We start from the raw sequence: 17,355 nt of genomic DNA on the forward strand, positions 1-17,355 counted from the left end.
AAACTAATGTGACAAGAGATGCAGTCTGTTCAAAATAACTCGCGAGGAAGCCCATACTGGTGGTGGTGGAGATGCACATAATCGCGAGCTCGTCACCATCGCAAGAACATCACCGACATCGTCACTGCAAGTGACATCTTCACCCCCCCCCCGCCCGACCAACAGAATCATCAACCACGATCACAAACATTGGTTTAGAACACCGATAACTTAGCGGAGAATAACACATCAGAACATTCGGCGGACGACATTTGTTTACACGAACCGGTGGGGGGGGGTGGGGGGGAATGACCACGCATCGATTTCCCAACATTTATTTTTTTATAACAATCACCAAACAAGGTCGTAAATAAGCCACATGCATGCAAAGCAAGTCAGAAGCTCACGCGTGCGGAAAGTCGAGCTCGCGATCATTATTTAGCGTCACTGGTGGGAGGGTTCCCAACAATCCGCTGCGGATAACTTCGGTGGCGACAGAGGAGCAACACCAGAGCCGTACCCTCCTCCTCCCCCCTCTCGGACTTGAAACATCGCCTCCAGGAGACCAACATTTAGGATTTGCGGCATGGACACGAAGAGGAAACTTCTTTTTTTTACACCATCCCAAAAGAACAGAAATAGTGCGTGTTTCAGAAATGAATATTCGAATGGACCCGCGGCGAGTTTGCGCGCAGCAACGGCTGCGGAAAGTATCCACATTTGAACATTTCGGATCAATAAAAGTAATAAGAACTCTTACAAAGCCATCTTTTCTCGACGTCAGTTCGATAAGAATACAAATGCAAAAGGTATCTTGAGCTGCAAAATGTAACGTGACACACCGAGCATACCCGAGCATACTTTGCGCGTCAAGAGGACGACGATCATCACTGCGCACATCTTTTTTTTTTGCAGGCGGCCTTTGCGATGGCCACGAGAGCTCTTTAAACGAGCCCGAGGTTTTTTTTGCTTCTCGTTAATTTCGGAAGCGGTGGGAACACAGCCAAGGCAAAATGTGCACCGGCGTCATCCCCAGCACGACACGTGAGCCACACTGTAGCCATCACACGTGGCTCCGCGTGCATTGTGACGTGCACTAATTGTTACGTCATCTTGACGTGCAACAGCTGCTGGGATTGTCGCTATGCTTTGCCGTTTAACACATCTTTTTATTATTATATTGTTTCTGGTCTCCATGCATCTTCCTGCCTGTTGAATTAGCCACTACGGATGGACAGAGTTTGTTTTGTTAAGTCCACTTTTAGGCCAGGTGCATTTTTTTTTAAACAAGACAACCGTGCGACTGAATTCTCGAACTTCTATTTTTTGGCTTAATCACCAGCCGCCTTCAAACAAAGCCAAGAGCCGAACACAATTGGAATCTGTTTAAAAAGTGGCCTGAAAACCGGTCTCTTGGAATGACATTTCAAAGGAGAGATCAAGACGAGTGGGCTGGGTGTGTTTCCAGGGCTTAGGGGATAAACAAGTCACTACGTCTCGACTAATCCAACTGGGTAAAGGTGGATCCGTTAAAAAGTTAACGGTCGCCAGTTATTGCGGTCAATCGAAGAGCACGGCGGTATAACGTTTCACAACCAAGAATATTAAAATATAATCAGAGGCTGGAGGTGGGGGGAGTTGAATCGACGGAAGATTATTTTACAATTCAGAACGAGACATTCACTGGCATCCAGGAGTGTGTCACTTGGGCCAAGGGGACTACTTTAGCACTTGCTTTTTTTACCTTCAAATAATTCCGCTCCAAATTTTTATAAATCCGCGTGACATTTCAGGCATCTGACGTCGACGTGGTGGCTTTTCACCAAACGGGCGTAATGGGGCGGTGGTGCTTAAGACTGTGGAAATTCCACATTCCTATGGCAATCATGGGTTTTGTGCGGCGGACAACACGTCGATGACTTTCCACAAGGTGGCACACATTTTTATGGAACCCGGAGGAATAGCGGTGGAGCGGGGGGGGGGGGAGATCAGTCGGCCCCCCAACCAGAATGCAAAGCTGCCACCTTCTAATTGGGAGCCGCACTCTCTAATCACCGTGGCACTTGGTCGGATTCGGGTCGTTACCTAACCTAACCCTACTCTAGATGAGTAACGCGCCTGATATATCCTGTAAAGGATTACATCATCTACCACTACAAAGCCTGCTTGTGCGTTTAATTAAAACGCATTACTTTGTTTCCTTGCATATTGCTGAACGTGTGCACTGGCACACTCGAAACACTGCGCTTCACAACACGTCTCCCCCGGTTTGTCCCTTCGCCTTGTCTTACCGAGGAAAATGAAACCCAGACTGCGTGGTATATACGATGCTTACACCCGCAACTCCGTGAACAACCGACACGATTAGCGCCATTAGGGTACCGGGGGTACAAAAACAGCCACCCCTGACATATTGGGGGGGGGGGGAGGAGGGGGGGGGCAGGCACACCCGGGTGTGAACATCAAGATGCGCATTTGCGTGCGACCGTGGTTCACGGCGTACCGAGAACAAGCAAGGGTTCGTGTTGGCCAGCTGCGAATGCCCTCAAACCGCCGCTTGCAGACGGGACTACTTCTGACAATCCAAGTGCTCAAGTTAGTCCCCCCCCCCCCACCAAGTGAAAACACTCCGCGGGACAGGCTACGACAACAAGGGGCCACTTGGCAGATTTAAAACTTCACCCGAGGATCACCCAGGGTTCAGGCCGTGGCCTTGGGGCATGGCGGGGAATCGTCCTGGCGTCAGCGGGCCGAATCACAAAACGGGCCATTTCAGATGTTCGTTAATGTCCCATGCGTAAGGAGGATGAAGTGCTTCAACAGCTCGGTGCATTTGAATTAGTCATTTGAAATCTTGCAAAGGTGTGCGTTTACGAAAACTTCAATGCATTTTTTTTGCTTTAATTTGACGTTGGTTGAAATATAAATTAATATAAATAATTCACCGCATTTCATGTTATCTCTCTATACTCTCTCTCGAGGTTGTTCGAGTATCGTGTGAGGACATGCAAGATTTCGCCCGCCACATCAGACCACACCACAGATGCCGTTGTAATTTTTTTCTCAACTTTTAGTTTTTAATCACGATTAAATCCCTGAAATGCCACTGATCAATGCCAGGACACAGCTCCTGGTGACTTCACAACAACCAAGCATCCCCCCCCCCCCCAAATGTATTCACGAAAGTAGTTACGACACCTGGCACACTGTTCCCCCACCCCTGCCCCCGGAAACGGCATCTCAAAGCCACCGGATCGTGACGAAGCATCGCACCGCGACCCCACGTGACATCGATTCTGTGCGCCCAAGACAATGGCCACACGCTCACAACCAACCGTATCGCAGGACGTGCGACTCCCTCTCGTTGAAACCACGCCGGTTAGGAGAATACTGCTCGGATGACTAGGTTTCACTTTTAAACGAAGGTAAGGTAGGAGGGCCCCCTCTGGCTAATTACATGTCAAAGTAATTTTCTAAGCGATACGTTATGAGATCGGGGTTCTTGAGCCTGCACGGTTTTTTATTTCTCGTTCACTTTGTATTCGCTTCGATTTTTTCTTTTAAACACGGCTCAGTCTTTATTTTACACGTTCAAACGAGGCACCATTGGGCTAATGAGAACAAAACCTACCACCAACGGGTTGCCAGGGAAGTCATAAAGAAGAACAACAACAACTGCTAGAACCTAAATTAGGCAGTGCATCAATGGTCTAACACAGTGAGACGCGGTTTGTTCTGTTAATTTGAAAGCAGCGAGGATTGTAGTACAGAGACCACGCTTCTCGTGATGAAAACTACACGAATACAAACACAAATCGCAGACAATAACGAATGACCAAAGGCGCAAGGAGACAGAAACTGAGCACCAAACCAAGCCCGCAGTATTCGAACGAATGCAATCACAGCAAAACAGTAAGTCACGGAACATAAATCCACAATGAATGCAGAGGGCAAGTGTTTTGATCGCTCTTTCGATTTGTGTTTTTTCTTTACCAATGCACGCTAAACCACGATGATTAGGGATTAACCGAACAAAACAAAAATAATTTTTTTTTTTAATGGACCGCTGGGTACAACGTTTAACTTAAACAGCATGAACAAATATAGAGCATTTATCTGCAGGATTTTTTTTGTTTAAGTTATCGTGGACACCTAAAGCCCTAGGCTCGAGATAAGACTTATGAACAAACACCGGGGTGCACCGACCTCATCACACAAACCCAGGTTGCACTGAGCCCCGTTGGAAGAAATGCTTTTGCGTATAAGTTTATTTATTGGAAGTTTATTTTACCCCCCCCCACACACACACAAAGAATAGCCTTCCACGAGTGATGATCACAAGCGAAGCTGTGTTAGTCCGCTCACTGTCAAGCAAAGGTTAACCCGATACGCCCCCCCCCCTCCCCCAAATCATTTGATAACATTTTTTTTTGTTTTAACATTTTAGCCGGGTCAGCTTTAACAAAAGTTATTTTCGCAGAAAACAACAAGAAACTCCCAACAAACATTTAAAGTCTTAATGTGGACCAAACAAACCCCGCCCCCACCGCCACCACGAATCGCAGGATAAATCCTAACTCGAGAAATGTGAAATGAAAATGAAGCGAGTGCCTCGCGCTCTCTCTCTCTCGACGCCCTGGGCCTTCAAGGGGCGCCGCCACTGCGTCGTCCCCCACCACGGCCGCCCGCGACGCCCGTCGCTCGCTGCGATGGAACGCGCGGAAGAAGCGGTGCTTCATCGGCGGGCGGGCGGGGGGGCGCGGGCCGGCCGGCCGGCCCAGCCGGCGAGAGCGTTCGTCGCACCCGGCCGGCCATGTGGATGACGACGGCGCTTGCGCCGTTGGCCGCGCGACAGAATCTCCGAGCAAAATGTTTCCAAGTTGCGTTCGTTGTCGCTGTGTTTTTTTTTTACCTTTTAACGTCGGCTTCAAAAACGCGTGCGGGGTGGGAGCACAAAAAACCGTGGCAAGCTTTTTCGCAGATGAGCGCTGCATCATAACTACTTTTTATCCTAGGAGTAAATTGCCTTTTCTTCATTCACGTTTAATATTTCTTTAATGTTTCATTGCTTCACTTTGTTTTAAAATTCATAATCACTTTAGTGTTTTTGATGCTCGTGTAGTGTTTCAGCGCTGGGATGCAGGGGGTAGATTTAAATATAGTCTACATAATTGGTATCTGTATGTAATTAAGTATATATAATACATCTGATAAAGTCGACTGGTGCCCCACCATTAAATATTAACTGTCAGGCTACATCTCAACAGGATGCGATATTGAAACAAATCGAGTTAGCGTGCTTGCAAGCAACCTATCGAGTTGTCCGCACGGTTCGAAACGCACGCCCCGCACGGGCAGGAAGTTTGGCACCATCGTCCCGTCTCGTCGTTAGAAAAACACCAAACCACAAAAAAAGTCAAGAAAATTAAAACGTAAGAGATGCCAAAAAGCAATGCAATCGAAATAAACCATAAATAAATATTCTGCCGAATGAGCAGAGCGATGCCTTCCACTGAACGGATAATTAAAACCACGCCAAACGACAGACTCCGCCTCGCCACACTGAACGCGCGGTCCTTCGCTTGTGCACAACTCTGGGTCAAATGTTCAGTGTTCAGCGCAAGTGAACGGCCGCCCGCAAATTCGAGTTGACGATGGGGTTTTTTTTGTTGTTTTTTTTTTAAGGCAGCCTCTGTATATCTTTGACACGACGCATCTGCTATTCGTGGTTCTCATCAAAGATCACGCGACTTGTCACAAAGCAAAACACGATTCCATAAGCTCCCGAAGGGCCTGGAATTACATTACACAAAATATAAAGAGGTTACACTTTTGGAATAGGCACAGACACGTGTGGATGGATGAATGGATCAGTCATGGAGCGACGCAGAAAAAAATAATAGGTTTCGTGAAAACATTAAACGTTTGAATTCATGTACTCAGCATGGCTGCCCCCGTGTTTGTGAGGATTTCTCCAACGGTTAAATGCCACCACCCCCCTCCCCCCTTTCCTCCAGCTTTGGGTATGCGTAGTTCAGGTCCTTTGATGACAGCGTTTAAATAAATGTGTTCCGCAGGGTACGGGTTATTGGCAATTGAGCGAAATTTCCAAGGGCAAGCGCCCCTCTGCATCTTCACAAGATGTGAGCGCGCGTGTTCACGTGCGAGTCTTTTGCCCGCCGCTCCACGAATTGCAGCGCTCCCCCCCCCCCCCCCCCCCATTTTACTGGACGGGACGAGCAGCGGCGAGCGCGGTTTCTCTCCGCGACTCGTTGTGCGGCGATTCCTCGTTGTGCGGCGATTCCTCGTTGTGCGGCGATTCCTCGTTGTGCGGCGATTCCTCGTTCCCGCTGCACTGCGTTGGGCACGCCGATCACTCCAAAGAGCGGTCCACCCCCCAAACCCATCACATCCCGCAATTCAATTTGGCTGACGGTATCCAAAATGATTGCCAAGCACATTCACACGTTAACATTGTGGAAAACACCGCGCAGTACACACGTTCATGTGAATCGCATTTTGGAATGCGCAAAAATATTACTTTGCCCATTTGTTTGTTTTATCATTGAGAGACGGAAATGTACGCTTGGTGGCAAGGCAACCATTAATTGCCTATCAACCCTTTCCCAATTGGAGATGACTGCAAGTTGCAGAGTGGGTCCCATTCACCGATGAATTTCGAAATGCGCAAAAACGATTCAGCGTCAATTTAATTGAGGCGGGGCGCCGTTGTTTTTTTAAAGACGCTGCACTCGCCGCAGAGAACTGTAGCGATACAAATTCCGCACTCTAAGGTAGCTGGCGCCAAACTGTGCCACACGCCCTCCCGCATGGCCTTGTGGGAGCCTCGGTACCGATAAAGCTCATCGGAACGGACTCAGAAGAGACTGTACACGTACGTCATCGGAACGGAAAAGGGTTAATTCGCTCCAATTTCAGTTCCAGAAGAACAGCTGCCGACTGCTGGTATGCTCGGACTCACGTTCCGGAAAGATTACGTCGCCACGAATGTAAAGTGAGAGGCATTATCCGACGGGGCTTCCCACTCTCTCGAGGTCGTTTCAGACAAAATCAAACCACCACGCTTTTTTTTTTGATCCGTCAACAAATCCACTCTGGCTATTCACCTCCGCACGATGCGACCGATTTGTTTCGAGTCGCCATCGGGAGAGTTGATTTGCCTTTGTGTTGCAAACAGACTCAACAGTGGGGAAGCACATGTCATGAACACGAGTTGTACACGTACAAGCAGATGGAAATATATTATTTTTTCAGGCTCACAAATCTAATTGTACGTGTAAAACTAGATGTGAATATTTGGAGCAGATGAATCAAACGTTAATCCATTCTAACGGTATTATTTGTCCAAGCCCGTTCATTGCATGGTACTGAATTTTCCCAAACAGTTAAATTAACATGAACGTAACACGATTTGCACTTTGAAGCGGTTTACACTTTGTCTTGTGATTAAGGTCTGTGAGGGTTTGCCCGATAGTCACTTTCCATCAGCCATAATCATCATTTAAAAGATCGTTAATTTTTGTCATCATTTAACCCGTTAAAATACAGTGGGGGAAAAAAGTATTTGATCCCCTGCTGATTTTGTACGTTTGCCCAATGACAAAGAAATGATCAGTCTATAATTTTAATGGTAGGTTTATTTGAACAGTGAGAGACAGAATAACAAAAAAATCCAGAAAAACGCATGTTAAAATGTTATAAATTGATTTGCATTTTAATGAGGTAAATAAGTATTTGACCCCCTCTCAATTAGACAGATTTCTGGCTCCCAGGTGTCTTTTATACAGGTAATGAGCTGAGATTAGGAGCACACTCTTAAAGGGAGTGCTCCTAATCTCAGCTTGTTACCTGTATAAAAGACACCTGTCCACAGAAGCAATCAATCCATCAGATTCCAAACTCTCCACCATGGCCAAGACCAAAGAGCTCTCCAAGGATGTCAGGGACAAGATTGTAGACCTACACAAGGCTGGAATGGGCTACAAGACCATTGCCAAGCAGCTTGGTGAGAAGGTGACAGCAGTTGGTGCGATTATTTGCAAATGGAAGAAACACAAAAGAACTGTCAATCTCCCTCGGCCTAGGGCTCCATGCAAGATCTCACCTCGTGGAGTTCCTCACCGTTCTCATGATTATAAGAACGGTGAGGAATCAGCCCAGAACTACACGGGAGGATCTTGTCAATGATCTCAAGGCAGCTGGGACCAGTCGCCAAGAAAACAATTGCTAACACACTACGCCGTGAAGGACTGAAATCCTGCAGCACCCGCAAGGTCCCCCTACTCAAGAAAGCACATATACATGCCCGTATGAAGTTTGCCAATGAACATCTGAATGATTCAGAGGACAACTGGGTGAAAGTGTTGTGGTCAGATGAGACCAAAATGGAGCTCTTTGGCATCAACTCAACTCGCCGTGTTTGGAGGAGGAGGAATGCTGCCTATGACCCCAAGAACACCATCCCCACCGTCAAACATGGAGGTGGAAACGTTATGCTTTGGGGGTGTTTTTCTGCTAAGGGGAGAGGACAACTTCACCGCATCAAAGGGACGATGGACGGGGCCATGTACCGTGAAATCTTGGGTGAGAACCTCCTTCCCTCAGCCAGGGCATTGAAAATTAGTCGTGGATGGGTATTCCAGCATGACAATGACCCAAAACACACGGCCAAGGCAACAAAGGAGTGGCTCAAGAAGAAGCACATTAAGGTCCTGGAGTGGCCTAGCCAGTCTCCAGACCTTAATCCCATAGAAAATCTGTGGAGGGAGCTGAAGGTTCGAGTTGCCAAACGTCAGCCTCGAAACCTTAATGACTTGGAGAAGATCTGCAAAGAGGATTGGGTCAAAATCCCTCCTGAGATGTGTGCAAACCTGGTGGCCAACTACAAGAAACGTCTGACCTCTGTGATTGCCAACAAGAGTTTTGCCACCAAGCACTAAGTCATGTTTTGCAGAGGGGTCAAATACTTATTTCCCTCATTAAAATGCAAATCAATTTATAACATTTTTGACATGCGTTTTTCTGGATGTTGTTGTTGTTATTCTGTCTCTCACTGTTCAAATAAACCTACCATTAATTTCAGTGGGCAAGCGTACAAAATCAGCAGGGGATCAAATACTTTTTTCCCTCACTGTAACTAATTGCATGCGTTTTATTCCTTTTTTACCGGTATATTAACCTAATCTGAAACGAAATATAGAATAGCTGGCAGCGGTTATTATTCAAGTTACACAAAACTAAACTTGGAACAATAACCAAGTTTACGGAACCGGAACCAGCATTTTTTCTCTTTAATTTAATTGAAGTCCTAAACGCAAGTCCATCAAAGGTCCTCAATATTTTTCCATCGCCGAATAAATGTCACAAAACAGGTCTTGGTGTCACATCAGACCAGTAAACGTCCTGGGAACAGATTCACACCTTCGACAGAGTGAACCCGCCAAAGGTTGCATTTACGATCTCTCCCCAACGTCGCTGGTCACAGCAAAACACCGCCAAACTTTTCAGCTGAATGTACCGTGCGAGATTTTGCGAACATCAGCAACGTAGCTGGAAAACTAAGAGCGCAATGGAACGTTGCCAAAGAAAAACTGGAAGCGACTGAAAAAGAGAAACCAAATGTTGTGGAAAATTCCTTTTTTTTTGTGGGTACACAACATTGTCAGGCTTGAATTTTTACTTTAATTCGTAACAGTGCAACCAAAATATATCCCAAGCCTATGTACGTATGTTCACTGCTAAGAGGAGTGAACATGTGACCAACGTTACCTCTGTGCTGGATTATAATTGTGCGCACAGTATGCCTATCACATTTGCTTTGCTGTAGCCGTGGAAAACGTCCCTCTCCTTGATTAATCTGCAGGGCAGGGGTCAAGGAAACACAACAGAGATATCGAATTAAACACAGAGATCCGACGACAGGGCCAGTGCAGTGGATACCACATGAAAGACAAGCGCAAGCAAGCCCACCGGTGGCGTCCCCGTCCACCACCGGCGGCGTTCACGTCCACCACCGATTGCATTCCCATCCACCACCGCCGGCATTCTCATCCATCGTCCAAAGGTCGCTGGATCAAGGAGAGCTTATGAAACTCTCCACTCCCCTCGGCTGCTGCAAGGTAGCCACCGAGTAGAGAGCGGTAGAAACGAGGGTTTCGTAAACCCATCTGTTTGGACCTTTGAGTGTTGCTTCGTTGTAATTGTTTGTGTCCCACGGGGCGCTGCTCGGGGTTTTCACTCACGTGAACACAACTTCTCTCACGACTTAAAACAGGGAAATGACCAACAACTCCATACAGAATCCTACAAATAAAAGGGTCTTTGGGACTCAACGAAGCTTTGCTGGAAATAAATGACGGTACTCTTACTATTAGACCACGAAACAATAATAACGCATAGCCCTTTGTCAATCCATTGTTGCATGAAGAAGGCCTTCCTATGCTGTGTCGGTCATGGGAATCGTTTGACCATACTTCACCATGCTGGTCAGTGCGCATTGGGTTAGGGGTGGGGAAGAACCCAGGACTGGTTCAGACGCCACTCGCATTAGCGTTGGCCGGGAATCAAACTCAGGCGGCCGGGCTCGTAGTGCAATGTGCTAACCGCTACACCACCGTTCCACCCAGAGCCAAATAATTACGCAAACCTGAGATACACACAAGCTTTGTGGAATCGTGTTAATAATGGCCCTCAATGCAATGCATGTCACGCAACAAATGGATACATCTTATTTCACTGACGGTTTAGTCATTTCAAATTCCACAGCAAGAAAGCAACACGCAACATCCTTGGCGGCTTCACACATTCTAGTCATCGTCTGGACAATGTAGCCCTCCCCCACCAGTGCCATCGTTGTGTGTGCGGCCTTGCCTATGACATCGTGGACACATATACACGCACACCTTCCACCTTAGTTTTGTTTCACCTGCTCACATTTTTTTCCAGCTGACCGATGTTCTCATCAGCTGCCGAGAGCATTAACTCATCTTAAGAAAGACTGCGACGTGTACGCATGCCCGTGTAGGTTACGGACAAATCGCATAGCACACATAGCACACATTACAAACCTCACACCGTATGTATGTGTGAAGGGAACGTACGATCCCATATTTATAAATGCGTGTATGTAGGCATAGATAAAAGTAAGCTTCTGTATTTAATTGGACACTTTTCATGATATACAAAAATCACTACAAAGTCTGGCAAAAGGAAAGCTGCTTTAGCCTGTCGAAGGAGTAAATGGGAAGGGGTGATCTACCTCAATGCAGACAAATGTCTACAAAGACAAAACTCCCCCATGTAGATTGTAATAGTTTGTTGGGACAAATGCTGTTAAGCGAGCACCTATTAAAGCCGGCAGGACATATGACAGTGTGGGTGGCCAGCACCAAGAGCGGCCGCCTCTATCTCTGCATCGCCGGTGATTTAAACAGACCGCACCAGGTACCCATTTAATGGTGAGTCAACCTAGGAAAGGCCCTGGGACGGTTCAGACATTCATCACCGATGATGGCTGTGATCGGGAATTGAGGTCGGGTCGCCGGGTTCACAGAGCAGTGCGCTGCCCACTGCACTGACCACTGCACTGCCGCTCCCCACACAAATTATTTACATACACTAACCGCACCCCACACACAGTATGCACACACACACACAATGCATACGCATTAAAAAATTCAACCACCTCTCATTTTAGTCCTGCAGACAACAGGCGCAGGTGCTGCTCGTGAAGAGCTAATAAGACCCGCGCAGCACCCGAAGGGGCGAGGTGTGGTCAGCACTTACACAGACAAAGGCAAACATCCCCCGTTTAGCCTTAACAGGCTGTTGGGGCAAGTGCTGTTTGCGAGCACCTACGAATGCCGGCACGGCACACAAGCGGGGTGGGGGAGAGGGCAGCACTACGCCCGGCCTACACGGACACAAAGACACGGACACAAACGCTATGCAGTCACTCCCTCAAATCGCACTGAGCAAACCTCCGCCTACATTCACTGCTGGTGATGAGTGGCATTGGCGCTTAATTTGGCATTTCAGTTCCGGTAGACTAGCTGAGTGACGAGGGTGGGGGGGGGGGTTAACAATCGAGACGGCTGACTGCCACCGCCGTCGCAATGCCGATGGCTCGCATTCCACGCGGCGGGGTAGGTCACACGCTGAACCCGAGTTGAACCCAGCAGGCGGCTGCTGCGCTGGCGGGCGGGCGGGCGACCGACTCAAGGACCACGAGCTGCCGATTCCCGCGGGTCGGTCCGCGATCGTGACACAACGGACGCGACTATATCACAAACGGAATTATCATCGATGTTGTTGAGGCAGCAATGCGAGCACATGGATGTGGTCAACCTCTCGATTTTAAGACTGGTTAATTTTCTAGCGTGGGTTCAATCAGATTGGTTGCTGCTCTGAGGTCGTGACTGACACCTATTTAATAAGCAGGGTTCAAGTGACATGGTTATTTGGACTTCCTGGAATTCACGCCGACTTCCTGGATTTTCCTGAAGGTGCTTGGCCTCAATTCAAGGAAAACATCGCGTCTAACTGATACATTCGATTGAAAGAATTCTTCAACTTAGCGGTGTACGAGCTGAAACAATAACAGACACTTGTTCATTTGTTCGGCCAAGACGGGTGGTGGAGGGCCTTACAACAGACACCTGGCCAGATCGTTACGTTACTTACCCCAAAAATCTATTACGAATCATTGTTTACCTGCATAGAATTGGGGGGGGGGGTGAAGACTTAGAATGCGTCATCTGTCTTTTTTGCCCCTTCAAATAATCGGATTGCTCGGCGAAGTCTTCGTGGTCATGTGGAAAACCGAGTCCCTGACCCTCAATGAGTAAGGAGCAGCGAACGAGTCAACCAGCTGCCACCATGTAGAGACGTTTTCAGACATTTGTTTCTTTTTTACAAGCGTGATGAACCCGTACCCGCGAACATTCCATCAATGTTTAACGAAGCATTAATCAGACCGAACAGCGCGAGATAGTTACACACAGATTGTAGCGATATTACATTCCCTACAGCGTATAGTATTCTGTACAACACATACGACTCACAAACTAAACATCGATTCTCACGCACTTGATTCCAAGCATATACCGGGAGCTTAATAGCCCATGTTAATCGGTCAATCGATGGAATTGTTAGGCCCCTGGAAGCTTCCGTGGAACTCGGGGAAAGGATCACGCTGGGCTTCAGTGACGGGAGCACTACCTACAAGGACACGTCGTCACTTAAAAAAAGACAATTGATTAAACGCCAACAAAAAAAAACCCCCCACAAAATTAAAAGAACAAAAAAATGTAATACCGTTTAGATCTTCGAAACGCATTTTGGTGCTGCAGACAAAAACAACAACAACAACAACAATCATCGTGTTAGGGTTTGCGCAAAATACGCGGGACGCAACGGCAGGCCCGCTTGCCAAGCGAATCGGCGCTGCGCTGCGCGTGATCAGGCGTGGAAGCAAGCGAGGGCAGCAGGCGTTGTACCGCTCGTCTTGGTGGGGTCGCTGTCCGTGTCCTGGCTGGGCATGTCCTCGTCCTTCGCCTCGTCTTCCTCTACATCCTTAGGGTCTCTGTCTGTGCACGAAAGACAAAGACACCACCCCCCCCCCGCCCCGTTGCAGCCTTAACAGACTGTTTGGGGGCAAGCGCTTCAACAACGACAAAAAAAAACTTCTTTGACAATTTATTTGACATGGTAAGGCCCACTTAGCTACGCAGCTCCTTTTACAGAAGCGACCTGGCCATCACAAGTGGCTTTTCACGTGGAAATTTATAACAGGAAAATACTCTACACGCACATTGATTTGAAATGTGGAAGGAAAAAACAAAGGGGGGGGGGTTGAGAGAACACGCAAACTCCAAATGTACAGCAGGCATCAGGCTCGGAATCGAACCTACAACCTCCTGTATACCAGGCGAGGTAATTAACATCTTGCCACCGTGGCACCGGGGGAGTCGTGTTAACATTCACTCTAAACGGCCTTCATTACGAGTCCCGGAAGCTGGGTTGTTGTTGTCCTCCATAAGCACTGCGTAAAAAATTACTCGTTGCAAAGTTCACAGTCGTTCAATATAGCGGAAACATTTAGTGTTCAGATCAGTTCTTGGCCAGACTGAATCTATTCGAATGTGTTTTTGTGTGTGTGTGTGTGTTCGACGACTCTGGCGACCAGGCGGACGAACACTATTATGCCGCTACACTCGAAGATCTGCATTCATCTTCGGTGGATGTTCGAATTTTCACACCCAGATTCTATGCAACGCTCGCGCGCTTTCTCAAAGCGCAGCCATGGGCATTCTTAACTTAAGATTCCACCTACGCCGCGACCATTTGTCTAGACGAGGGGTCGGCACCCTGCGGCTCCGGAGCCGCACGCGGCTCTTCAAGGACTGCTTCGTGATCGTTATTTATGAAGGGCCACCACCGTCTCGTATTCACCACACGGGTGCATTGCGACTCTTGAAATATTAAGTTGTATTTTTTTTCCACCGAATTCGAAAAGAAATTGCCTCTTCTGGTTATTGTGGTTGCCAACCCCCGGTCTAGACACTCGACATTCGTCTTGAGTGCGTATTTCTTGCATCACATTAAACGTTGCAGTCACAACTGCAGTCTCTACAGGTACTCTAACGTTACATTTTTTTTAAAGCCCCCAATGTTTCTCGAATTAAATGAGCGCAGGGCAGTGCTCGTGTCTGGGTTCCCCCCGAGCCCCCGGAGGAAATTCCACATTTCTGGGGCTTAACTCAGAATAAGAATGTGTATTTATACTGGAGGAATCAAATGAGCTATAAAGCTCTTTATCACAAATGTTCAGTAGGGGGCGGGTAAGAACACACAGTGTTTACCGAAAGAAAGGGCATACTGACGCCTATCTGAATGCAGAGTCACACCATCACCCCGCACAGAAATCTGCTCTTATGAAGACGCTCATTCAGCCAGCTAAGAAAGTGTCAGATGGTGACAGTCTGAGAAGTGAAATCCAACATGTTAAAGAAGCGCTGCAAATGAACGGTTGCAATGATGCACATTACGGGGAGTAACTGATAAACTAGCCAGATGTTTTGAAAAACAAAACATCCGAGTCAGATTTGGCACGGAACATAAGATACAGAATCTAATATCTGGTACGAAAGATGTATTACCGAAGCAATCAACAGAAGGTGTGTACAGGATTAATTGCACGTGTGGTAAATGTCATGTTGGGGAAACAGGATGAATGATTAGCAAGAGACTAAAAGAACATCAGAGAAATATTAAATTCTCCCAAACATAACTGTCAGCAGTAGCAGAACAAAGACACTCAATTGATTTTGATAATGTTGATGGTTTGTGCAAAACTAGATACTACTGGCCAAGAATAATTAGAGAATCTAGCGAAACTGATAAAAATCAAAATAATTATATATTTTTATTATTTTATTATTTCCCTTCTACATGACTTTACCGAAAGAACCAAGAATATGAATCCCTGCAGTCACGAAAGCTTTAAATCAAAAAATAATCTTAACCGTTCAGATAGCTACCGCCTTGGTGCTGCATGGAAGCGAATCGTCAAATAATACGTTACTTAAATTGATGCCTACAAAGGGCAGCGTACTTCAATAGGGATTACCGTTGGTAGGGTTATTTTAATAAACACAACAGATAGGAAGAAGGGTGGTCAACACATCTACGCCTCTATATAAGGAACGAAACAGTGAGACTTCTACACAAATCTGGCTGCGGCCTGATGAAGCTCGTTGTATTTACAGGCGAAACGTCGTACTCGGTTTGTAAATGTTGTGGCTTGGCTCTCCAACACACCGGTGTGCTGTACTAGTGAAGAATTGGCATGTTCTGTTTACCTGACAACCCCTACTAGTTGGCCGTGTCGGGTGGTGGCGGGTTTCAACGACACATTTATATATTTACGCGATCTAACCCAAAAAGAAACCTCTATTATGGATATTGGTCGCGAAAGCCTACGTGTTTAGCGGGTAAGAACGTTACAACAAACCGTACAAAACATTATAGAAGTGGAAAGTACAATAAAAGTAAAGAAATCACACAAACACAAACAAATACAACTAAACCATCCGCATCCTACCAGGAGGGCAACATAAAGGAAAAGGTAAAGAAATCACGAAAAAAATACTATTTTACGAGGAAAAGCCCATTGAGCTATAAAGTGATTTTAGCTTCTTTTTGAGAAGCACCCCAACCCCCCCCCCCAAAAGAAATAGCTCATCGAAGTGGCTTATCGCATTGCAAATTATAGCAGTAGCCAAATAATCTAAATAATCTAAACACCAGTTTCTAAATGTGGAGGGGAAAACCGGAGGACCCGCGCAGACAAAATCCACATGACCACGGAGAGAAAAAAAAAACGCAAACTCCAAACATACAAGAGTCGGGGTCGGAAATCAAACCCGCCGACCTCCTGCATACCAGGCGAGGGAGTTAACATCTCCTAGCCACCCTCGAGGACAAACACTGCCGATTTCCCCACAGGGCGGTACTCTTACGAACAAGCCGAAGAGAAGGCCGGGCCTAAACATCCAAAACGAATTTGAGCTCGCAACTTGAGGGAGGACCACGAGTTGTGCACTCTAAAACAATAAGACATGACACCAGGTTTTCGTATTGAAACAAAGCGTTGTCATACACCACCGTTGGGCACAATTAGTTTCCTAGCACGGTACAGGCCTGTCAGCAGTATCTAAATGTCTCTGCGATATTAATTTCCGAGGACATTTCGCTATCCATTTGTTTGAAGACGAGAGTTGGTAGGACGGAAGCCAAATGTTGACTTAATGAACGATAGCAGACATTTCATAATGTCATCGCCGAGACAATTATATCCAACAAACTGCGGCGATCTTGCTGACAAAGTGTACTCTTGTTAATGATGCATCTTCCCCAATGTCGCTGCAATCCCACAAACGCCTACGCATCGCCATACTTGACGTCCGCACACTTTACATCCCAAGGCTTTACATGTGCACGAGCAAGCTCGCCATGTTTAACGCACCATGACCAATGAATGCATTGAAGCCGGTGTTTTTGTTCATAATGAGAACAAAAATTTATATTTATCATAATAAAATGTTAGCTTTATTCAGCGCCATCCCACGTGCAAACTGCATCTCTCGTAATCGCCGAGGAATCAAAGATAAAGCTGGCAGGCAGAAGCCGGGGGGGGGGGAAGTGAGCTGGCGCTACCAACAATTGCCCAAGCTCTGCAATGCTATACAGACCGTCCCCGGGTTACGGAAGGATTAGGTTGCCGAGAACAATCCGCAACCCGAATTTTCCGTGTCAGAAACTGAACAATTTCCCATCAAAATCTAAAATAAATCC

At 46.9% G+C, this 17,355-nt stretch overlaps 1 protein-coding gene across 2 annotated transcripts in view; it reads right to left on the reverse strand.

Annotated features, from left to right (window-relative positions):
- Positions 1-298: 298 nt before the first annotated feature.
- Positions 299-17,355, reverse strand: part of MACROD1 (mono-ADP ribosylhydrolase 1) — a 196,239-nt gene continuing 179,182 nt past the window's right edge. Inside the window, exons 11-13 of one of the 2 annotated variants that reach the window (XM_032964114.2) lie at positions 13,497-13,586; positions 13,315-13,343; positions 299-9,856 (exon numbers count right to left, since the gene is read on the reverse strand). In XM_032964114.2, coding sequence (XP_032820005.2) covers positions 13,318-13,343; positions 13,497-13,586 — 116 coding nt within the window. In that variant the 3' untranslated portion in view covers positions 299-9,856; positions 13,315-13,317. The remainder of the gene's footprint in view (positions 9,857-13,314; positions 13,344-13,496; positions 13,587-17,355) is intronic. The other variant, XM_032964116.2, reaches the window with a different exon arrangement.

This window comes from Petromyzon marinus, chromosome 31, assembly GCF_048934315.1.
Source record: "Petromyzon marinus isolate PM22_M1 ecotype Great Lakes invasive population chromosome 31, UKy_Petmar_22M1.pri1.0, whole genome shotgun sequence".
NCBI lineage: Eukaryota > Metazoa > Chordata > Hyperoartia > Petromyzontiformes > Petromyzontidae > Petromyzon > Petromyzon marinus.